The sequence below is a fragment of the Leuresthes tenuis genome, unplaced genomic scaffold, assembly GCF_036924035.1.
Source record: "Leuresthes tenuis unplaced genomic scaffold, fLeuTen1.0.hap1 SCAF_11, whole genome shotgun sequence".
NCBI classification, from domain to species: Eukaryota; Metazoa; Chordata; class Actinopteri; order Atheriniformes; family Atherinopsidae; genus Leuresthes; species Leuresthes tenuis.
Window position 1 is genome coordinate 14,734,609 of NW_027325365.1, and position 24,973 is coordinate 14,759,581.

General features: G+C 38.9%; 1 protein-coding gene across 2 annotated transcripts; it reads right to left on the reverse strand.

The window, feature by feature from the left end:
• Nucleotides 1–327: 327 nt before the first annotated feature.
• Nucleotides 328–23,579, reverse strand: klhl4 (kelch-like family member 4). Of its 2 annotated transcripts, none has more exons than XM_072395625.1 (11): nt 23,465–23,579; nt 11,963–12,124; nt 10,685–10,821; nt 10,041–10,237; nt 7,468–7,680; nt 6,168–6,354; nt 5,861–6,085; nt 4,353–4,515; nt 3,098–3,310; nt 2,107–2,278; nt 328–1,707 (listed from the first exon to the last, which is right to left on the reverse strand). In XM_072395625.1, exons 2-11 carry the CDS (start codon nt 12,097–12,099, stop codon nt 1,648–1,650), a joined length of 1,704 nt encoding a protein of 567 aa, XP_072251726.1. In that variant the 5' UTR covers nt 12,100–12,124; nt 23,465–23,579; the 3' UTR covers nt 328–1,647. The 2 variants fall into 2 exon arrangements, with proteins under 2 accessions (XP_072251726.1, XP_072251725.1); XM_072395624.1 differs by lacking the exon at nt 23,465–23,579 and adding an exon at nt 18,948–20,406.
• Between the last annotated feature and the right edge of the window lie 1,394 nt (nt 23,580–24,973).

Below are 24,973 nucleotides of genomic sequence, written 5' to 3' on the forward strand. Positions count from 1 at the left end.
CTCAATTAAATCTTTACGTGTGGACACATAATCTGTTATTTTGTCAGAAAAAACAATGAAATGCTCTGACTCAGAGAGGCGATTTGGAGGGTAAACAATAGGAAACAAAAAAACAAAGTTAAGCAGAAGCAGTTGGTCTGCAGTCTGCTGGAGGGAGAGCCGAAAAAAAACAGAATGACATCAACAGACATGTTTACTTGATTTAAGAAGTGGGTGCTGTGATGAGAACAAAAATAAGGTTAATGCTGACGAAACCGGTTTTGTTTGATAAAAGGAGAACAAGGAATCAAAACATGCCCACTGTGGGGCCACAGCTGGAAACATAGATTTGATCATGCAGAGAAGACTGAAGTAATTTTATTTATCGGTTTGCATGCTGTACAAAATCATGTAAAGTAACATTTGGCCCCCAGACGATTCATAATTACAGTTAGAAATTGTTTTCATTGTGAACAAACTAGTATTCTTTCATTTTCTTGAGCAGGTCATCGAACTACAAATGTAGAAATTGCTGTGGAAATCTTTGTGCAGCATGTAAAAATGTATAACAATAGCTGTCAGACTCAGATAGGAGCATCTGGTTCCACATGGTCGTCCAAAGGGTAATCCAAAGGTTGAGGTGTGTTAGTTTGGATGATAAACGATAACAAGAAGGCGTTGTGTTGTAAAGAAAAACAATACAGATGAGATGATTATATATTATACAAGTCAAAACAACTGATTCGCTAACAACTCCAGGAGTAAAGCCAGATAAACAATACAGTTTGAAGTCACCAGATGACACTGGTTCAGGCATGATGCTTTAAACACAAATGTAGTTTCAGAAAGTCAACAAAAGTCTGTATAGCAGTGTGAAATATCAATATGATATATCTTATGTGATTCACAAACTTGTGAAACCTTTGCGCAATGTGTTACAAGACATCCAAGACAGGTGCATGACTTTGGTGTTCTGTAGCGACAGGCTAAAGGAATAAAAAAAGAAATGTTTTTACTTCAGACCAGTCAGGCAAACTCAGCGCCCCCTATGTTCATATCAGTGGTCTTCATCACCAAGGAGTAAAAATATTTTTAGACCACTGTTTAGGAAAAGATACTGGTACAGAATTACATCTGTTTATTACAGGAGTTCTTATTATCGTAGCTATAAAGGGACATACGAAGCCAAAAAATATACTGTATGAGATGGCACTGATAAGACATGTTTGTGTATAATTGTAAACTAACCTGGAGTTGGGCTTACTTGCTCGAAATGTACTTACTTTTTAATCTTGAGGACACTGACATTAGTTTTTCTTAAAACCACTGTAACAAACAACAAGTACAACAAAGCCTTGGTGCTGATGTGTTTGCGGCTTAGTAAAGTCTATGAAAGTTCTCGATCAGTTGAGAATGTGAAGACTGTGCAGTGCATTCCAGTTTCAGTCCTCCCCAGTGGGCAGATATGTTCACTAATGGTAGAAACAATGGTTTATGGGCAAGGCCCTGTCTATGTTTTGCTCCAAAAAAACTGGAGAGCAGAGTTAAAGGGGAGGAAAAAAATGAAAACAGACTCTCAGAGGATGTGTCCTCGATCTGTTGTTTTGTTTGTCCACTCCTCGCCACCGCTCTCTCATTTGTTTTTCATGCTGTCGTGAGACAAACCGCTCAAGGCAATTTCACCACCACCACGCAGGCGCCTGCCCTTCCAATGTTGAGAGGGACCTCCTAGAGGAAGACAGAGGTTAACATGCAGCTTTTCATCAGAGGCTGCCTTCAGAAACTCCCATTTCCCTTGATGCAGATAATAAGGCTACACTGCCCAGATGGGGAGGGGGAACTAGAAAAGCCACGATAAAATATTGATAGGCTTCTGTGACTTCATTGGAATTATGCTCCTGAGGGATTTCAACTGAAGCTTTACTCTTATATGATACCAGCTCTTGTAGAGCAAGTACAATTTCAGTTGAATCATTTTAAATGTCAGAAGTTACAGTATCTCAAATGAAATCTGAATTGTGATATTTCTTTTTTTGCATCATAAAGACATAAGTATTACAGTCATAGGAATGCGGGAGTGTGTCGCAATAAAAGCAAAAAAAAACTACTATGAGCTGCTGGGATTACCTCGGTCCACTCGTTGTTCTGAGCATCATAGGACTCAACAGTGTTCAGATATGACTGGCCATCGTATCCACCCACCGCATAAAGCCTGTCACCCAGCAAGCAAACCCCCACCGCATCCCGGGGAACGCTGAGGGAGGACACAGTGGTCCATGTGTCTGTCTTTGGATCATATCTGTAGAAACAATACAAATAGCTGAGCTGAATGACATCGTTATGGCCTTCTGAGGAAAACAGCATCAAATCACCACCAAGGGTGTCGTTATGTACCAGTATTAACAGATATTAAGAGAATGAAAGATCGACATTGTGTTGATATAACACTCGTAATATTATATCAATAATATTTGATATAATATCAGCTGATCCCAGCTAATTAAACATGACTGATTGTAAATTGGGGGTTTTGAACAGTCTCTACAGCTTCTTGCTTCCTGTTTTGCGTGTGATTTAATCTGATATTGTGACAAACCTGATCCCCCACTAACGGATACGGCCTCATTTTTACCCTCTTCAGTCACAGATATCTGAAGGGTCTGAGGTAAAGTCTTTTCGGCGTGAACAGAGAACCAAACACGATACGTTTAATGATTTGTAAATCATGAGCGAGGAAGTTCATTCATTCATGTAGCTTTAGGTCAAATATTGATGTAACAGATGTAACAGGAAAAAAAAAAACAAGAAACAAGGCAGTAATCTACTTTATCTGAATTCAAATATTTGATAATTTGTTAAAGTAAGTAAGAAAATTGCATTGTTTAAAAAAGCAAGAGACTTTAAAAGTTTGTGTTTTTGGTGGACACTGTGGCCACCAGATGGTGCCAGACACGATGAAATGAAATTATGTGGCTATACAGAAAATGTCTAAAAACGCAGGAAAAGGGTGGGGATCAAGTATTTTCTCTCTTTTGTTATGATGAGAAAGTTAAGCCAGTGCAGACTTCCTTTAACAGCGATCCAACGACAACATTGTGTTTGTAAAGCATTTACTGACCTCTCAACACAGTCAGAGAGTCTCGAGCAGTGGTTGGAAGCGGGGGCATCGTGTCCTCCCACAGCATACAGGAAGTTGTTGTATGTGGCTACACCCACGCCTCCTCTCCTCTTCGCCATGGGTGCACACATGCTCCACTTGTTGGTGTGCGGATCGAAGCACTCCATTGACCTCAAACACGAGCTGCCGTCACGACCACCAACTGCAAAGAGTCTGAGAGATGAAACAAAAGGGTTCTGAATCTTGACAGACGCTGTCTGTAGAAGTAGTCATGATAGCATGATCGTGTGATAGATTTAAAAGATGTGGTATTGAGCGGTGGAGGGCACATTTCAAAGGCACCATCCCTGAGAGCGTTCTTTTCTACAAAAATCACTTCAGAGGCTGGAGAATATGTTTCCTTGTTGTCTATTTTTGACCCAGCTGCAAAAATAACCCAGCATCAACTCTTACACTGAATGTTGGACGTAGCTGAGCTGAGGCCTCTTTTCTCCTTCAGCACACAAACATATTTGGATCAAGCTGAGGGACGGTCACTTCTTCGCTTGAGTTAGTTAAATTGTGTTGTAATGCATTTTATACTTTCAAATATACATGAAATGTTTTTCTTTTAGAGTTAAGATTACACTGCATGCATATCAAAGTAGCCTATGCTCTGAGCTGGAGACTATTTCACACATATCACAAACAAATTCAAGTATAATGTTGTAAGCACTCCAAAAAAAGAATAAATCCAAACAAGCTAGATAAAAACATAATAAGGGCAAATCATATCAGTATCAATACAATAAAGTAGATGAAATGCATACTAATAAAATTATACAATTGAAATATATATGGTTTTTATTCCCCCCAAATTCTTGCAAAACTTTTGAGAAGAAGTTTGAGTGTGCGTTTGATTCAGTGGGCAGAGAGCTCCATGAGGGCACAAACAACAAAAGCTCCATCTCCGTTTGTCACAAACTGTGAGCTGGGAGTAACAAGTGGATCTAGGGATTCAGGAGGGCTTATAGCAAGTCAATAAAACTGAGGGCTATTTAGGTGCAAAAGCCATTTAGTGCCTTAAAAGTGAGCAAGTACATCAACGTATCCACCTCTCTTTCAGTTGAGGTCAGAATATCAATGCTAGGAAATAAGTAGAAACATATTTTTTGACAAACAAAAACAGTTTTTTTACAGCTAGTAAAATGTATACTATATTTAGTGTGTTCAGATGATCTAGTTAGTGTAGTAAAGAAGGAGCAGAGCAACTCACTTTCCATTGAGTGCTGTGACTCCCATGGTGCTCCGTGGAGTTGACATGCTGGCCACATAGTTCCACTGTCTGGCCTGTGGATCCCAGCGTTCCACCGTGTTAAGGTAGCTCCAGCCGTCATGGCCTCCTACGGCATACATGGGACCCTCAAGCACAGCAATGCCTAGAATGAGAATAAGCACAGAAAACGTTCCATTTTCACTTTGATTTTGTGAGATTGTGTGTTTATGATGCTTCAGCACAAGTAATTACACAAAAATCATAGCTAATCATACATTATAGCCAGAAATCCACACCCCCCACTTAGGCTGAATGAAATGATGTATTACTCTTTTTCTATTTCTGATTATGAGGCACGCTGTAAAGTAAATTTAAATGTTGGTGAATATTAAATGAAACAAAAATTGTTTCCTGTAGATCTTGAGGGGAGAGTTGAGGCACAGTTCCCATTTTAGAGCAGTGTGACTCATGCTGCGGCCCAAATCTATTCAGAAAACAGGAAGACTATAAAATATTGCTGTTATTCCTCATTCCCAGGTCACAGAGGAAAGCAGTTTCCACTAGCAACAATGCAAGCTGTGTTTTAACTATTTTACAACCCTCATTTCCTCGGGTGAGAGTTCAGTTGTTTCTAGGGAACATGTGGGCATGGCTGCACTCATAGAGAAGCTCAGTGAGGTGCTATACTATTCTTATAATGAAGCTACTTTTTTATTACTTGGTTTTGGAATGAAGGGCGTAATCTCTCTCTTGTGTTCACCCACAACTCACACAGCAGGTAATGTCCATAAAGGGATGCTCACAGACACTAAGTTCAAATATATTCAGACTAAAAATATGCACACGATAAGCAAAGCAGCAAGAGACATTTGCTATAGTGTAGATCAAAGACAGCCCAGGTAATCTGTGCAGTGTGATCTCCTGGGCTCGCTGATACCTCCGATCACACCGGGTGAGTGAGCTGAATGTTTGACAAGATCTCCCTGCACAGTTTGCAGGACCTGTTTCAACTGTAAATCAAAACGATTCGGATATGAGTCGAGCTGGGCAGGGAAGGGTAAGGGAGAGCAGGGCCAGCACAGCTTGCCAGACTTTGATATTGGAATAGGAAAATATCAAAGGTATGCGTCAAAGAAATGTGGGATATTTTTTTTTCTTCAACAGCATATAATTTGCGGCCCTTCTGAGCATGCGTCCTATTTTCAGTGTCATAACACCTGGTAAAAAGCTCAAATCTGAAAGCATTACAAGATATTTGATTGCTTTACTTTAATTTCTGACACTTGATAGATTAATTAATGTGTTAATGAGGGTAATAAACCACCAATTGAATTACCACTTATGAGAGCTGTTCTACATTTGTAAAAAAAATATATATTTCTCCTGAATTTTTATTAAAATTGTGAAAAAATTTGCAATATTGCCCTGAACAAAGAAATAATGCTGTAATACAGGCTGCATCATTAGTCTACATCACTTCCTGTCATTGTCTGACCAAGACAACCTACCAAGTCCGTGTCTGTGTGTTGACATTGGGGGCATGGTGGACCACACTTTATTGATAGGATTGTAGCACTCCACCATGTTGGATGTCTTGAGTCCATCTCTCCCTCCGACAACATACAACTTGTTGTCTATCACCGCCACGCCAAACTGCAGCCGCCGTCCGTTCATGACTCCAACTTGGACCCATGTGTTTGTCCTCAAGTCATACTTTTCTATGGTGGTAGAGCCTGCAATAAAAAACACAGCAAGCATTACATTTTTAGGTAAACTCATGGCCAATATACTGGCAACCACTTTCTATGAGTTTACCTTTGGTGGCGTCCATCCCTCCCACAGCATAAAGCGCACCCACAGTGGACTTTCTGGGTTTTGTTCTTGGACTCTGGAACATGGGGCGTCGTTCAGGCAGCAGGTGATACTTCATGGCCTCCATCAGCAGCTTTTGACACTCCAGATCATCAGAGAACATCTTGTTGTTTTCCAGATCTGCGAGGAGCTACATTGCAAGGAATCACATGAATCAGCTGCACAACAAGACAAAAATGCCTTAAAATATGTAGAGTCTATGTGCGGAGACGGTGCCAAGTGTTAAGGGAATAACCTTTGACTCAGTGCAGGGAACTACTGGATGAAGTTGTGCTGGTTTTATGAAGTTTGTGGTATCCGATTAAGCTGTTAAATGATGTTGTTAATCTGACTAAAGAGCAAAATAAACTTCTTTTTCACTGAAGGAATTACTTTTGTGCACAAACGTATTATCTGTTTAAGGCAAGAAGAAAGAAAATCATAATAAGATATTCAACCAAAGATTACCATTAAGTAAGATACGATGATATGTATTGCAGTTAAATTCATCAAACATGAAGTATATTGCAACTGTTCAGCAAATGGATTGTAATATCCACTTATCTGCGACTCTGAAACTACACTGAAGAAATTACTTTTCGATTAAGACTTTTGATGTATTTTGTCTTTTTATGAAATGTTATAATGTTGAATATTTCCCCACACTTTCATATTCATGATTTTAAAGTTCTATATCTATTTTCTCATCCTGCTATGCCTGCACTGCGCTGCTGACATCAGTTCCAGCTTTGACAAAAACAATGATTAATTTCTGTTGTTTATTTCTCTCACAGAAAACAGCCTCTTCCAAGCCAAAGGAGAAAATAGCTTGTGTGTGAGATCATATTTTCCAGATCTTTTTTTTTTTTTCATTTATAAAAGCAGCTGCTTCATTGTTTTTTTTTTCAAACAATAGTGCCGTGGGTGTGTGTGGGGTTTTCTCTCTTCCTAAATTTATTTGCTGTGAAATAACATGTAAAATGCACATGTGCATAATTAGTTTGGGAAGGCAACTTATGAGTAGAAATGAATTATTCAGTGGCAGGAATATTTCTATACTACGTATCTTTGCAAAAGATGGGCTATTTTTTGCACAGCCTGGCAATAATCATATAAATAAATGAAAAGCTGTCACATGATAAGCTGTGAAGGAAGAATATTCTTTTTTCGGTCACTGAAGTAGCAGCTGGCCATGGATTTTAAGTGGTTAAGTGTCAGAAAAGAGTGGCAGTAAAGAGACATGCTCGCCTCTCAGTGTACTTACCTGAGGAGGGAGAAGAGGCAGGCGGATGAAAGCCAGAAGCACCCCAAGGTCTTGTTGTCGAAGCTGGACATCATATCTCACCCACATCATCAATGCTTGAAAGATTGTTTCTTCATCGGGAACGTTGATGTCATCGCTGGAGAGCAGCTTAACAATCTCCGCCGTGGGGAGCAGCAGGAACTCCTGGTTCTGAATGACCTCCAGGAAGTGTTCCTGGAACAGAGAGGAGACACAGAGGAGACAGATAATCATCAGTTATTAGCCGAATGGTACGGTCGTTGCATCAGAGTGTGTGTGTGAGAGTGTGTGTGTGTGTCTCTGTGAGGACCAAGTAGCACAAGGACAGGGAGGTGAAGAAAAATGGCCTCAAGTGGTAAGATAGTGGCATTTGGGAGTTTTTTTATCTTAATAATTTGTTAAATACTCATACATCAATACATTACTCAATACATTTTTAATTTGAAAGAAAAAAAAAACAATCATCTAATTCATTTAGCTCATTTAAGAAAATTACCCAAATAACAGAAATCAAATCTGCCATAAAACATTCCTTTAAAAAAGCTTTTTAAAAGTTAATGAGACATTTTTGTTGCTAATCATACTTGATACAAATAAGCCTTTGCATGCCTTTTGAGGAGAAACAGTATGGCCATGCAAGCCGACATTGGAATCCCACCAATGCTGTGTCCAGCTCTGAGCTATGTGGAAGCTGTTCTCTATTACCTTAGTAATGATTAATCTTCCATTTATTGGCCACAGCCCAGCCAGTATGACAGCACTGCATGACTACCACTTCAAGGTCTTTGTCTCTGGGCACTTCCATTAGAGATGATATACTGTATAAAACCCTCTCCTATCTCTATGCATCTATAGTATCTCCAGCAGTAAAACACTTGAAAGACATGCTGAGCAATATTTGGCTGTAATTCTGTCCTGTGTACTCTTTGAACAAAGCGACTGAGCATTAATTACCAAGCTATCACAATAACTTTGCCCTAACTTAAGAGTGGAAGCTCCAGAGTTACAGAAAACAAACAAGCTATCGATTATCAACTTGCAACTAATCACAGTGTCTTGGTCTGATCTTAATCAGGGAAGGTTTTAAGAGCTTAACATGGTGAGGCTTAATGAAATGAGGGACATCTATTGATCTCTGGTAAAAGCCGAGGGCAGAAATTCCATCCAACTGTTTGACATTGTTTTGGATCAGTTAGTTGTGACCATTTTTCAACATTTGACAATAAAACTGAAAGCTTAACTGAGGTTGTTTCATTTCCATCAAAAATCATGTTTTCAGATCATCATTGTTGAATTAGCTGCCTGGAAAACAAAATCAGCAGGAAAGAATTCTAACGGGTTTAACTACAACAAAACAGTAATTGTGTAAAATCAGTGGTTTTAAAGGAAGAGAGCTGTTGCTTAATCAGTCTGCAGCTGGGAGGATTACTTTACTAAACCTTTGTGATTACCATCTGCAGAGGCTAACAGAAACATACGGCTAATAGTATTCTCTTAAAAACAGATTGATCAATTAAATCAAACAAAATATTTCTATGTACTGCAACATGAAACATGCAACTGTTTCATAGAGGAAAGGGATGTTAGAGGCAGATCCTGACTGCCTCGCTCAAATAGGAAAACCAAGCTTATCAAAACACAACTCGGTCCACTCAGGACGCAGCGGATGGTGTACCAGGAAGCCCACAGCTCTCCCTCTTCATTACTGAAGTGATTGAACAGGAAGCTGGCCCTCTTGTGCAGTTTGATGATTAGATTAACCTCCTGCTCCGGGATGGGGGCTATGTAAACTGGGTGAGCAGATGTCCTTCAGGAGATAACGCCTGCCTCGCGCTGCCACTTCTGCATGACTGGCAAAAAAGATGATCTGACAAATATGCGGATGAATTTTAAACCAGTGCAAATATTCCTTGGAGAAATACACTGAAAACGCTCGTATGGCTGTGCACTAATCAATGTGCAGCAACGTGGTGTCTCTTCTGACAACACACAGCCAAACTGTATAAATTGAAGGCGTGAAACTATTCCATTTCTATTCAAATGTGCTCATCATCTCTGCTGAAATTATGAAATGAAAATAACCTTAGGAAGGCAATATTGTATTCCTTTATAGCTCATGGCGGGTTATTCAAATTAACTGGGCCAAAAACAGAGAACTGCTGAAAAAGATTAATGTGTTTTGAACTGTGAATCCAGAAAAAAATGTTATCTACACAATCTGTGTTTACTGACTGATTTTATTAAATGTGATAAATATACAAAGGAAAAAGAGTTGATGCAAGCACAACAAGATTTAGATACATTCTGAGAGGAAGTCAGAATACTATCCATCATTTTGAGCAAAGTAAATTCACTTCTTCACTAATGTTGCTATACTTTCATGTGAAGTATATTTAAGATTTAAACATAATTTTTAAAAAACATTTCTTGCTATCATGGCTTTCATTGTTATAGCTGCCAATGTACATTCAGCCAGTGAGGATTACAGTCTCTTATTGCAAATAAATTATTTAGCCCACCATATAAATGTGGCCTGGACATGTTCACGGTCCTACCATGGTGTAGTTATGAGCCACATTCAGCAGGTCCACACAGCCCTGGGCGTCTGCAAAGGATCGTATTCCAAGGCAATTGGAGGGATGAAGCTGTTTCATGAGGAAGCTACAACAGACCTGGATGACTTGTGAAAGCTGGAGGAGGCAAGCTGCCGCCAATAAACTCTCGATGGTCTCCTCTTTCAGCTCAAGGACACCTGCAATGTCAGGACAAAGAAAATACCTTTTTCCTGACATGACTGAAGATATCTACAACTGCAAAAATCCATTGAAACAACATTTCAGTCAAGTAAATGGCAAAAAGAGTAATTCAAGCAAAATCCTAAAAGTGGACCTATGTTAAATGAACATTAGTTCCCGTTGAGGTTCTTTAAAAAAATACAGCCTCAGTAATATGTGAGTTGCTCTGCTGTTAAACCTGACAACAAAACATACTTAATAGTTATGATTATCATGTCAGTTCTCACTTTTAATACTGCAGAAGAGCATACTCTAATTCCAACACATGGAAGTGGATTTACCAAAGTGTTGCCCACTCAGTCATCCCACTGATGAGTTGTCTTATTGATCCATTCTAGTCATGCAGGATTTCAGAATCTCATAATGACTTACAATAGTCAGTGAATTTCTTAATGAGCACTCACCAGTGTAGGCAAAATTAACCAGGGATCTGAGGGCCTCAGGATCAACTCCCTCCATCTTTATCTCCTCCTGCTTTGCCTCTCTCACATCGCTGGTGAACATTGCGGCAAAGTAGTCTGAAACAGCACTTAAGACCAGTCTGCCATAAAATTAAAAATGCATAAGATAAATTTTCCTATCATTGCTTCACATGTTAATAAGAAAATCTAGATGAGGGGTCATTTCAAGCGTGCGTTTCATGCCCTCACATGTAGTTTTGCACATTAACAACCAGCACGTCTTCACAGTTTACTATTATTTATTCAGTCAAATTACAGAGAAAATTTATTTCATGCGGCTACTGTTTCATGTGTCATGCTGTGCTGCTGCTTGAGTGATTTAACTCCATCTGAGGTCACCATAAGAAATGCAATCCCTTCTACTTTATGACTCCACTTTGTCAGTGGATGATAAATGATTTTATCCCACATACATCTTTTTTTTTTCGAAAAGCTATAATAGTCAGACTTCTAATTATGTTAACTCATTTGTCTCACTCACATAACAAAGTGGTGTATTCACAAAGGAAAGGATAGATCATATGACGCTGCAGGAAAACCATAGCCTATCAACATTTCTAAAACATGTATCATGTGTCATTCATTGTGCCTCACACTTCTTTACATTTGGGAACTGTTGGAGAATAGCATAAAAATGAAGATGCACTTAAATCAGCCAATCACTGCAGTGAGGTTACAAGTGAGCTCGTTTTCTGTCTCTGAGGACACTTTGTCTTTCATGAGTCTGTCTGGATGAACCAACAAAAAACGATAAATTTGCATTCAAGCAGATGCACTCAGTGAACTCAATGGTTTTAATCATTAAGGAGATGTCATGTGATGTTTTCAACTGAGCCAGTCTACTGGGTACTTGATGCCCAAATATTGACACCTCTCTGCTGTGGCTCAGTGTTCCTTCAGGTATCAAAAGTAATGTGGACATGAGGAAGGGCAGATCTAATTAGATCTCAGCAGTGTCGATATTTACAAACTAATCAGTGACGATGGAGTTTGCATGTCAGCTACAATCTGATAATCACAAGATACTTGATTTGCATTTCCAATTATTTCTCAGAAGGATCGAGCTGACAAATTTCGTTGCAAACCGCGATCCAGACCAAAGCTTTAACACCTTCGTCACCAGATTAATGAACTGCATCCAGATGAGCTGCTTTACCTCTAAGCTATAGCAAATGCAGAGTAATTAATGGAATCAAAGCCGATAGAAGCACAAACACCAACCTATGAGCTGGTATCTTGTGATCTCCTGCTATCAAGAGAACATCACACAGCTGCTTGTGCTGGAGGTAGGTCTCCATTTTACGAAAGGTCTGTTCTGCATGATTTGCGGCCTGGAAAAACTCATCGGAGGAGTTCATCCTGGAGAAATTGCTCAGAACCAACCTGTGGAAGATAAGAAACAAGGGAAGAAGAGAGACACTCCATCAGCACTCATCTGACTTCAATGAAACATGGCATGCAATGTCTTCTAAGAGCAAAACTCAGAAGACTTTATTAGTTGTGATACATTTTGAAAGCACTTGTTGTGTTAAAATAAAAACTCAATATACTTTATAATAAACTATGAAGTGGGAGTGAATCACTGAATCAATAAATCCTAATTTAGACAAATTGATTATTGATTGATTATATTCATTATATTCACTCTTCCTGTCCAAGTACAAAGCAAGAAACAAATAAAATAGCTGTACACATTTAGATAAGCAAGAAATTACTGAGGACACAAAAGAGCTTATTTGGGCACATGGCACCCCTGATTCCTTTTCTCCCTGCGGTGCATCTGCATCTTTCTTGCTACTCTAAGCTGAAATTAAAACTGCTATGGACTAAACCCCATACATAAGTGGCTCAATAAGCACTACCATCCAGTGGGACAAACAAGCTGTTCAATCGATGCAACAGCTTTCCAGAAAGAACATGTGCACAGCTTTTTGTCTGTTCCTGGGTGCATCTGCATATCTGTGTGTACATGTCTGTTTTCCAAAAGACAGGGACTTAACGAGTGAACCAGCCTGTTTTTTTTTTTACGGCATTGTGGCAAAGCTGAGTCCCCGTCCCCACAGGCTTCTAGATTACACGCTGTTAAACAGGCATCCAAGTAATCCCTCACACTCATGACAAATAATAAAGCCCAGTCACTTTGGTGTCCTTCACAGACAAAGTATGTTCACTGACATTTAGGGATGTTTGTTAAGCTATATAAACACCCTAGCCGTCTCTCCAAGAGAATTCAGCGTCATCCCATGGTTCTTCTGCTGTGTGAAGACTGATAGTGTTCAAAAAAGAAAAAAAGTTGCTGCAATTTAAAGCAACACTTCCTAATGCTACTCATATGCTGACATGAGAGCCACATTAACAAGTAAAGTTACATATTTGTCAATGCAAATAAACAGCTTGGCAGCAACGTGTATTGGCACACTCTAAGATTGATACTGCAGGAAAGACAGAGAGGGTGGTGGCTCTTATGGCTCTTATTGACATCCTGTTTAACACTCTAGTATAAAGTTTTCAGCAGAGCGTGAAACTTTCTCCTCTTTGTTTACCAAAGGCAACAACATTTTACCCCCGGGAATTGTTTATATTGCACTGCGGTCACAGCAGTATCCCGTAGTCTAATCTTTATTGGGAGACTTTATGCTAAATGCAAGAGTAATTTATTGCCCTGTCTCAATATTCCCCACTGACTCTGTAGTCTTGCAAAGGAACACCAAACAAGACTGAATAAGCAATCGGGCCATAAAACTAAGATCCATAGCTTTTGTACTGGCTCCAAGGCATGCTGTAAGGATTTTTCATGCCTACCAATCTCTCCGACACTAATTGCTTTGATATCACGTTCTGGGGAGCAATAAATTTTCTCAAAGGTGTGTATTTTACTTCTTGTAGAGGGCTGGATCATCAGTGGTATAGCCCAATTTTATTGAGGCACTAAAAACTCAGAACACCTCGCGACAGAAAAACTGCTGTGAGGACAATGCTGCTACACTACATTACTAAGCAGTTCACAGAGAGTCGAAGGGACCATATAGATTTAATTTACTGTGTACAAACACAAAAAAAGAACATAAATTTAACTACAAACTGAATGAGTTATACCAGAGCAGAATACCCTGCTTCATTTATCATCACACATCGTCCCATTGCAGGTTTTCTTTAGTAAGCCAATATCACCTTAAGTCTTAAGTCATTTGCTCCTCACACTTTCTCAGAGCTCTCTCACCACAATGTGACTGTTGCCCCCAAGACACTGCAATGACACTGCATAACTAATGCCAAGCAGGTGATGAGGAGGCTATGCAGCATTCACAGTTTCATCAAGACTGCTCTATTGAATTTCCATATGCTATTTTCTCCCACAAGATACAAACAAATGCAGCAATCGTGAATAAACAACATAAAGCAGTTTTGTGAGGATAAACAGATCAATGGTTGGAAGTTTCAAGATGTGCCTTCTACAGCCCAGATTAGCTCTTAAGTGTAAATGTCAGACGTGTTAAGAATTTCAGTCTTATTCCGTCCAGTGTCAATTCCATCTCTCTAAGAGAGGAAGTTGTGCCTGCCTGGGCCAAATGGGAAATGTGTCTTTCAAAATGGATTATAACAGCTATTTTCCCCAGAAAGCTGCAGAGCAGATTGAGTTGGGTTGAGAATCCAACAAATTACAAAGCTCCATGCAGCATTTGCCAAGTCTATGTATTCTATGAGACCTTTATGCCTCTGTACATTCACAGGCACTGCTCTACTATAGGGCTTTGTATTGAGAGAAGTACATTTACTGACTGTAAGAACTTCATCCAGAAAGTGAGACTTAAATGAATACTCTGCACAGGAACTGATTTTTTTCCTTTCTCACAAAGGTTCACAACAGATATTTCTCTTCTGAAGGTACCGTTGCACTGTTATACCTGTATAGCAGTGATAATGACTTAGGACCTTTCACAACATATAGGGAACATGTCCTCTGAAATTTGTTCCCAGTGCAGTCAGCAGACCCTTTATACCAGTAGATGTAATGGAAAATTGTCACTGCTGTTACTGGAAATTTTGATCTTATATCTTCTCTATGGTGGCCCTCAGAGCAGCTGGAACTTAGAACCAAATTCTGTAAAGTGATGCAAACACTGAATGTTGTTATGTCGATGAGTGTCCTCAGAGATACAGAGAGTGTTTATGTGCTGGGAGTTTGGGGGTGTAGCTGAAAAATGTGCAAATGTTGGCAGAAAACTCCTCACTGCCGTACTGATGGCAGGTTAACTTGCAGAGTGTATGTCACTGATGGATGTTCCATCATCTATTTCAAAGAAATGTATTTGCAGTTGCAATGTAACATATATTTACACATATACAACGACAACCACACAACCCGCACAACAACATTTAATTTTATGTAAATATATATTACACAAAGCAGGGGTCATATTAGAGCTACATCTGACTCCCCAGTTCTCATTTTGTAATTCTTTCAAGAGCGCTTTCAGAGTTCGAAGGATGGTTTTAATTTCATATTACTTTGGAATTCATACTTACAATTAAAACATATGAAGTCTGTTGCTGAATTGATTATTTTCATAATCATTTGATTCTCCACCTCCGTCCTTCCAAACTCAGTTATGATCCTCACAAGGACACTGATGACATTACGTCAGTAAACAAGAAATGACATACTGAAATGAGTTGTGCTAAAATGGTGATGTGGCATGATACAAAGAATATGTTTCAGTTCTGACCATGATGTTTTTTAACCTAAACCCAATCATTTGATATCTAACCATTAGGAGATGCCTAAATCCAACCAGAAAATGACCTATTTGGGATTTTTATTGAAGAACTTGTTAATAATTACACATTTTCACAAATACCTCCACAGACCTTTAATCATACATACTTTGTGGCAATTTTAACGCTTTCATACAGCCAGTGTTGAGAACAGACAATGTCTCATGACTTTATTTGTATGCAAGGTGACTGAGGACACAGTTTGAATAATGGCATGGCCCTTACTAATAAATTCATGGAAAACAGTGTCAGGGATTATTTTCTCTGAATTAGCTCGATTTGGGTGAAAGAAAAAGGGTGATTCGTATTTGAGCAGAAATGACAGGATGTGTTCAGCATTTAATGTGACTGCATGTCCTCTCACCTCCATTTAAAGCTTTGTTCAGAAGCACCAAGATTTTCTACTTCCTGCTTTATCTATGACTTCCGTGTAAGATGGCCTTGGTGATACAGAATGCTGACATGATAAGAAAAATAGGTGAAATTTGTCATACAAAACCATAAAATCTACAAACTTCAAGAGGATTATGATAGATAAACTGAGTTTTGCAATTTACAGCATCTTAAGAAGGTGTCCGCTGGATGTGTCACACACAGACCATTTGAGACTTGTGGCGTTATGAGGCATTCAATAAATATCTGAATTACTGCTGTCGACAGGGGGATAGGTGGTGGTATTTCTTTTCCAAGGCAGTGGAAAGGGAATTGAGATATCATTCAAACTAACAGCCTGCTGACTCAAGTCTCTGTTAGTGTTTATGTGGAGGAGGTCAGGGTTTCTATTCCACTTGGGTTAACTTGTGCCTTATATTCTCTGTGAAACGACGATACAAATATAGTGCATATAGATGGAAAACGAGACATTACCTACATATACTTTCTTCACTATGCCTGATTTAACTGCTCTGTAGATTTGTACCATTGCAGTCAGCTGGATCAAGAAGGTTATTCAAATTTAGAGGGAGGAAGTTAATGGAGCAAGAATAATGATAACAGCCCAGACCACACATGAACAAGTCACTAACTTTTGGGGTAATCATGAAATCAATGCAAAACATACAAAACTCACAGAAAAATCATAGAAATTTACATTTTGTCCTAAAAGAAAAAATACATCATCTGATTAAACTAAAATCTTCAACTACAAAATAATGTATATGGTTTCTTGTGATTCTTGTGAAATTACAGCTACAAGCTGTGAGCTGTTTTAATTTATCTTAACATTTAATTAAATTTGACACCAATGTGAAATATTAATAAGAGGAGCAAGAAACCAAATTAATAAGAAAAAAAAACTAAGCAACTGATGAGAGGGCTTCCTCATAAAAACTGTGTAATAAGATTGTCACTGTGAGGCATACACCAAAAAATGACTGGCACCTATTTTTCAACTACAGAGGAACAGCTAAAATTTTGCATTTTACACAACCAGCAGAGCTGATTTTCTAGATTTAGCCTGACGGGTTGTGACAAATTACATGTCAAGGATTTATGATGTGAGACATAATAGGGCCACACAGCTGGTGAAGTAAATGAATGTACATATCTCAGTGACATCCACACATCTGCTAAGCTACAGATAAACGTGTGAGCCATGATGTGTCACACAGGCACTGTTATAATTCAGGCTAAGTTGTACATCTACACATGCAGTACTCGTCCCAAAGTTACAGTTATTGATTGGCTGTGTGTTTATTAAGCATTCCTTTGATTAGAAACAGCATTAAGCAACTTAAACATATGGTTTTCCCTACTAAATACTCCTACTGAAACCGCTTTCTGCTATTTCTTGCATGGAATGATCAGGAAAAGTTGCTGGCAGGGCAAATTTTCATATGCAAGGAGGAAAAGATGTGTATCAATTTTCTTGAGACTGAATCTCGTTTAGACTGTAATGGTTACATTTTTCAGGAAAGATGTTTTTTTTTTTTGATTATCTGTCATTGTTAAATCCATAAATCAATATCCCCAAAGTAGAGCATATATGAGCCAAGGATGGATTTTTTTCATCCAGTAGAGCAGAACTGTTTCAATAATTCAGTATCATTGTCAAAATATGCTGGATTTGCTGTATTTTACATGGCCGGCATGAACTCAAGGTCCCCGGGAGCTTGAGAGCTACACATCTCTACTGTGAGGCACATCTTTAATGCATGTAGTTTTCACACATAGGAACTCCAAAAAATGAACATCTGCCAATTATGCCAACACGAGGAGCAGAGTGTGGAGTTGAATCTGAAGTCGTATCTTAACTCAGAATAATTTATGTTTACTTGAGGGAGCTCAACCATCCACTGCCTGTGGCATTCACTTAATCCACATTGACACATTTTTGGCTGCAGGTAGAGACAATGTTTTCTGAATTACGTATCTAATCAACGTGAGCCCCGTATGAAAACAAAAAGACGGTTTACTTTCATTGTTCTTTTCATCACCAGGTGCATGGAACAAAAGCACATGGGAGTCAGCAAAGCTTAAGGACCAATCACCTTAGAATGTCACAGACAAGATAAAAGGAGAGTTGGTCTTTTCATCTATCATGTGAGGTGCTCTAGTGTTCTGTCAGACTCACACACTCACACACACACACAATCCAAACCTGTTTACACCTGGAAGAAGATGTAGGAACACTAGGATGACATGAGGAGAGATGCAACATGGAGAGGCAGGGGATGGGATTTCTCACTGGGAAACTGGTTTGAGAGAGTTCAGCATAAGGATTAGAACCACTAGTGATAACAGTTTTTAGCTCAGAGTGGGCATAGTTGTACCAGGCTGTCTAGATAATTCATGTGATTGCACTTTTGCTTCTTTTTATAGGTCCAGGCTCTGTAACGTGATGTTGTGAGTTTTTCTTGTCATCCATTTTTAACTTAATGAGTCTGCCATATAAAAACGCAACACTTAGAGGAATCAGGCAAATACATATTATGTGCATGATTTGGGCTTTCAGTGCACTAAATTATGAAAGATAGATTTTATTTTTTATCCTGTCTAACATGCTGTACAAAGTGAGATAGAGCTGTCCCCAAAGTGAGCCATGGTGGCAGCTGACGAGCCTGTGTAAACTGTAGAAATGAAAGCTGTGTAGATAACTTAATCTTAGATTAAAGGATCTTTATGCAGGATGGCACTGCAAATATTAAGTTCAAATGTAGCAGATGCACTCTATGTGTGTATTTAGTCTAAGAAAATCTAAACAGATTTTCATCATGTCTCTTACTATGTAAACATCATTTATTGTTTTGAGCAGTGCTGTACATATCAATAAAACAAAACCTCATCTTATCATTTTGCGGTGCTGCCTCAGGCATCAGACTTATATTCTGTTTTTATTTAGCTGCTGCTTTCACTTATTGACCATTAACTGAAAGGGGACTATGAGGCATGACAGTATTTTTACTTTTCTCAATCTCATTAATAGCCATACCTTTCTCTGGCCTGCACCTCTGCAGGTTCCTCTGTGCTGCTTTTCACATCTTCCTGGCCAGGTTTTGTTTCCTCTTTCCTTGTAGTACTGGGAGAGGAACTGCTCTTTGAAGACTCCTCGTTAACCTGGAGGCCTTGGATGGTGCTCGGCTGATGATGCCATGATTGATGACCCGTTCTGACATAGACTGGTGTCGGGCCTGGTGTTGGTGCCAAAATGCTGTGGACCGGGCTGTTAGTCTTCCGTAGTCCTCCAACACCTCTTTCCCGCGAGTGGCTCTTCAGCCGTCCCTGGACAGGCGTTCCTCTGTGGTCCAGACCATCCTGCTGGATGTAGCCTCCCACGCCACCAATTCCGCCCCCTCCACTACCAGCAGAACCTTGAGATGAATGGCTAAACCAACGCCAGCGGAGCCTGAGGATCTGTTTCACGTCAAACTCCTTCTTCCCTGACACAGACATCCTCCTCTGGATTTGGAGACGAAGGCAATGGTACGTTGAGTCCCCAAAAACATGGAGAGTAGAGAAGAGAACAGCCTTGATTTCAGTCTTCACTGATTACAATATGCCTGTTCTCTTCCGTTATTGTCTCACTACTATCATGACCACCTCCTCCTCCTTGAATCACTCCTCCGTTGTTCTTTTAGTGGAGATAGAAAGCGGCTTTCTGCAGCTTTTGTTCCTGTGCCTGAGACTACTACCCTCCCTCCAACTCTCCCTCTCTGTCTTTCTCTTTCTCTCTTTTCCTCCTGTGCTGCTGCTGTTTCTGTTTGCTGCTGCTGCTGTGCCGCTGGAGCTGAGTTAATGCACATGCATGATCCACGCTCCCTCCCCTTTGCCTCCTCTGTTTCGCTTTCTCTCTCCCTCTCAGCTTGTCTCTCATGTGCACTCACTTACACACACCACACACACTCTCTCCAAGAGCCAGGCACATATATGAAATCAAAATGAAAAAAATCTCACAATCCCTTCTTAAACCCCTCTGTTGCTGTATGAATATGTGTATGTTGCTGTATGTGTGAGGGATAAGGTGGCTGCCTGTTCTTGCAGCGAGGGGGAGGTGGGGTATCATGGAGCCAGGATGATGAGGTCACACCTTAACAAAGTAAATAGCTGCTTACTAAAGGAGGGACAGAGGATTATTACTAAATCCTCTGTACTAAATACATGATTTTGCAAATATATTACTCTAAGCAAACAGAGATGGGATACATTAATATCTCTCATTAATACAAAACACACGTCAACTCACACCAACAAGGGCAAGATAAATTATTTTCACTCCAGCACACATCTGTGCAGTCTGCTGTTCTCACATCAAACAGAATCCCATGGGGGAATGTCTCAATGTAGGTAGCCACGCAGAAAAAATATTCTCCCTCAGTCAACTATCTTGAAAGCCCCCAGCGATTAGAAGTGAAAAAGTACATACTGATGAACCTTCAAGGTCAGTAAGCTGCTTCTTCCACAGTCGGAGCATCTGAAAAATGTTTTTCTTTCTTCCTTTCACCATCAGACCTCGCTTCTGCATTAACTTGACACTATTAAACTTTATTGTTACATTATTGTTATTGCTAGTAAAAAACACAGAAAAAGAGTGCACAGTTTGGTAATTCTGGGACATTCAGCAACATATGACAACTGGTATGGAAGCATGGTTTAGGGTGCATCTTTATTCTAGGTGCCCTTATAGACCAATCCAACAATCCCAATTGGAGACATCTGGAGCATCAGAGGACGTCTGTCTCATATTTTGTTCAACTGATTCCAATTGAAGAATTGGCATCACTGCTGTCAGTAAGAGTCCTTGCTCTTATTGGCAGTCTATTGTAGTGAATGGCTGTACAAAAAGAGAGCCTGTAGTGATGACAGAAAGCTAATGACAAACGTAACATGACAACCCCAATCTTCCCTTATTTGTCATCTTCATTTCTCTATAACAAGCTACAGCAATGTGGACATGCAGAATAAAGAAACTTAAGACCAACTGATAACCATGACTCATCAGAGAATAGCTCTGTTTGAAATTACAGAAAAACACAAAGCACACACTGCTACGTTTACCTGTGTACCTGCTTCCCCTAATTGTATAATGTTGCCAACTGGCAAGCTATATCTTCTTGCACAGGTGCAGATTACAGATTCTGTTTGCTTAGACCATGGCGATGTGAGGACACCCAGAAGGGGGCCTCTGGTTGGAACCGGTTCTTCACAACAATTTGGTGTATAAGAGCCTTTAAGTACTTTGTTGTGATCCTGTTGTCAAAAGAAATGTATGTGCCCCATTAACTGTGAGCGACAAAACTAATCAGAAACTCAACAGTTTTTATCCTACCAGCCTAATATTCCATAGCATCTGGTCACATAAGTGCATCACCAGTAATGTTTTGCACCATACCTTCATATTAGGAATATTTCCTCATGGCTTTTATCAGTGGATAACAAAAACAAACCAAGTTTAACCTCTATTCCTGTGAATATAAATGGATATGAAAACGCAGTGCTGTCTTTGTTGTTCCTAAATTCCACCCCCATTTACAGAGGTGAGAGGAGAACCTGGCACTCAATTGCTCTCATCCGCCTACACCACCTCCCACTGTAGATTTGGCCTAAACCGGCTACAGCGTCAACATGCACCTTTTAAAATCCTAACTGCCCAAGATTTTTTTTCTGGGGTAAACATGCAATATATTTAAATACCACAGTAATCCATTCTCTGGTTATGAATAAAATGGGTTATTTTTTTTCAATTAATTTGGGTTTTATTTATGCAGCACCAAATCACAACAAATGTCATCTCAGGGCACTTGAAAGAGACAATCCAATTCAAGTCAATTAGAGTCCAAGTAGTTGTTAGTATTATTACTCGCTATTAGTAGCTTAACTTTGTTTTTTTGCAGTGGGGGTGATTTCTCCAGTAAAATTAGGACATCATCATTAAAGATGGTCTGGCCAGTGCATTATTCAAATCATCTCTATGGCAGGGACTACAGAATGTTGACAGACTGCATCAAGCATGGGGATCACCCTGTTTTTATACTGAAGTGTTTAAGTTAATGATACTATAGCAGTGGAAGAGCTTAGAACATAATGGCAAACCATCAAGAGACAAAAAGACAGATATATTAAGCTCTCTGTAAATATATATATTTAATTTTTCTAAAAAGATACATATTATGTTATTTGAAAATGATAGGGTTGAGAATTTGGCAAATATCTTTTAGCACTACACTGCTACACTGCTATGATGACATTAAATACATTATTTTCAATCAGAGATTTCACTAACGACACTATGCTGTTAATCAGAAGTGGACCGTACTTCATTTTAATCAGCTGCACAAAATGACTCCACAAAATGTTGAAACTAATTAAATTAGCTGTTCCTTGGTTTGATTATCATAATTTTCAAAACAGATCTGTTGTTGTTTATCACTGAATGTAATTAACACTCCATAAATTATCTGGATTCATAAACTCATGAAGCCAGAACCCTGTGAGATTAGAAATTTCCTGTTTTTTTTTGTTGCCAATCACATATTTTTCTATTCCATGCATTCATTTTGGTCTAAAGGTTCATTTTTACATTCACGTTTTATAAAAATCTAATTCATTCAGATTTAGCTGTATATCAGGTATTATACTCGGAAACATGGAAATAATTAATTTGAAAAATAAAAGTCAGAGAAGTGAGGACCTTGTACCTAAAGTCTTTCATTATCAGTAAAAGAAGATTCATACTGACATTCGGCACATTTTCAAAATCTCCATTAGCATGGAGCATTAATGAAACGTGTACCAGCACATCAAAATGGATTCTCAATGAAAGCACTCCTGTTATACACTATTTAAATGTCAATTCTATGTGTAATACCATAATAAAAGTCTATTTTAGTGAGATATGATCTAATGTATAGTAACAAGCAATCACTCTGTGTAACTTATTTTATTCTCACAAGAGTCAAGGACACCATCTGGCAGTTCTCTGCAGGACACGTGATGTGAGATGTCAGTTTTATGTGGTAAACTACATTATCATCTGGGGAAGTCTAATTTGCTTCCCCAGTGAACATACATGCCCTGTTAGATACCTCAAAACGTCTACTGTAGCCTAAGCATGAATATGCTGGAATGAAACTTGTGAAAAAAGGCAGTTTTTTCATACCTACTATGTTCAGATCTCTCTATATTGCTATTCCATCACAACATAAAGTAATACTTTCAAATAGTTGTCTAATTATATCAACGCGTAGCCTAAAAACGGGATGTAGCCATTCACAAACTAGAGTCAGCAATACGAGAAAATGAAGAAGTTGTGGCTGACGTAGCAGACAAGGGTAGCTGCCATATTGACAGCAGAGACAATAGAAACATTTGACATACCATAGTCAAAATGCATGATGTAACAATAAAATTAAAAGAAAGAAAAAAAAATCACACAATTTTCTTCTTTGGCAAGAAGTAATAATTGTTAACTTGCAACAAAGTCTCTGAAATAATAGTAATCTCTCCTCTTACCTTAAAACCAATGCTACGTGTTCCTTAGCATTCAAAGATTCAGATGGTGGAACTAACTTCTAAAATGAATGGCCAACAAAGACGATGTGCATGACTGTTCTAACTCTCTTCTCCTTTGTCCTTCTTTCACTACAAAAATGTTTGCTCCTGCAGAAGGGAAAGGGGCACTTTCCTCTTTTAAAGGAAACTCCTGTTAATTTCCTTCCTCTGCACTAGAACAATTGCATTCAAGCAACCAGGAACACTGGAACCACATCCTGTCTTTGAAGCAAAACATTGCTTTCACAAAGACTTACTCTACAAACTGTTTCTCCAGTACTATTGTCACAGAGACTTGAAAAATGATACCTGTTACAGCCATCAATACAGAAACTAGATCATGTACGTGCACTGATAAGGCATTTTTAGTTCTCTTAATGTCAATTGAGTTACAAGGGGGAAAAAGTGGTTTAAAACAGCATATGGTTCTGCAGCTTTGTAAGAAATTGCATGCCAACAAAGAGATGGGAGAGCTGATTCATTTTCATTTTAAGATTTTTCAAATCTGCTCAAAAGATTGTGGTTATGCATTACATTTCAGCCACTGGGTGGCATGTTTAACATGTGTTTTTGAGACACTACATGCAGAATATTTGGTGAAGAAAGGGTCAGTCATCAAGAACTTTCATTTTTCCAGAAAATATCTGAATTTACTTTTTTTATTTAATTTATTTATTATTAATTTGAACATTCTGATAAAAAAAAAAGGAAAAACAATAGTCCAACTTAGAAGAAATAAATGCATGGATTATTTTTTTATTTTTTACTCACTTTGAGAAAAGATGGTTCTAATATAACTACATGTGTAGGTAAAGACTCAGAGTCCTGGAGACTTGTTTTATAGACAGCTTTGCATTCTGTGTGTTCTGTGTTTGTGCTCAAAGAGAAATCACAAAATTGCTTGGCCCAAGCAAGATATCAGTGTTCCTGTGTCAACCAGTAAGGGTTTACATGTTTATGCACAGAAAAAGAAGAAGAAAATATGGAGGAAAGTGACCAGTAGTAGCAAGGAGTATGATAACCCTGGTGGGCTTGTGCGGAATCTCCCAACATAATCACATTTTCCATATTTTTGGTAGGAACCACGAGAAACTGAGGGTCAGGAGAAAGCAAAATGAATATGAGGGCATCATCAGACAGGGTGATATGAATTCCATTGAAACCTTGAGGACATGAAAGGCCCAAAGACATGCAGAGATTATGTTTGTAGGATAGTTGATACTAATTTCACTTTAATTCAGATCACAAGTTGGCTACTTTTATTTTGTCTTGTTTGATGCTATTTGTAATATCCATTTCCTGTTCACTACACCTGCAAAAGATTATGTAGCCACAAAGACCTAAAGAAACCAGTTTGTTAGCATAGCAGGATTATATGGATTGATGCACACTTAAAAATATCCTGCTGGGTAACTTTACCCATGCCTCCAGTCTTCTGACTGCACTTTTGTTCAAATCTAAACCACCATA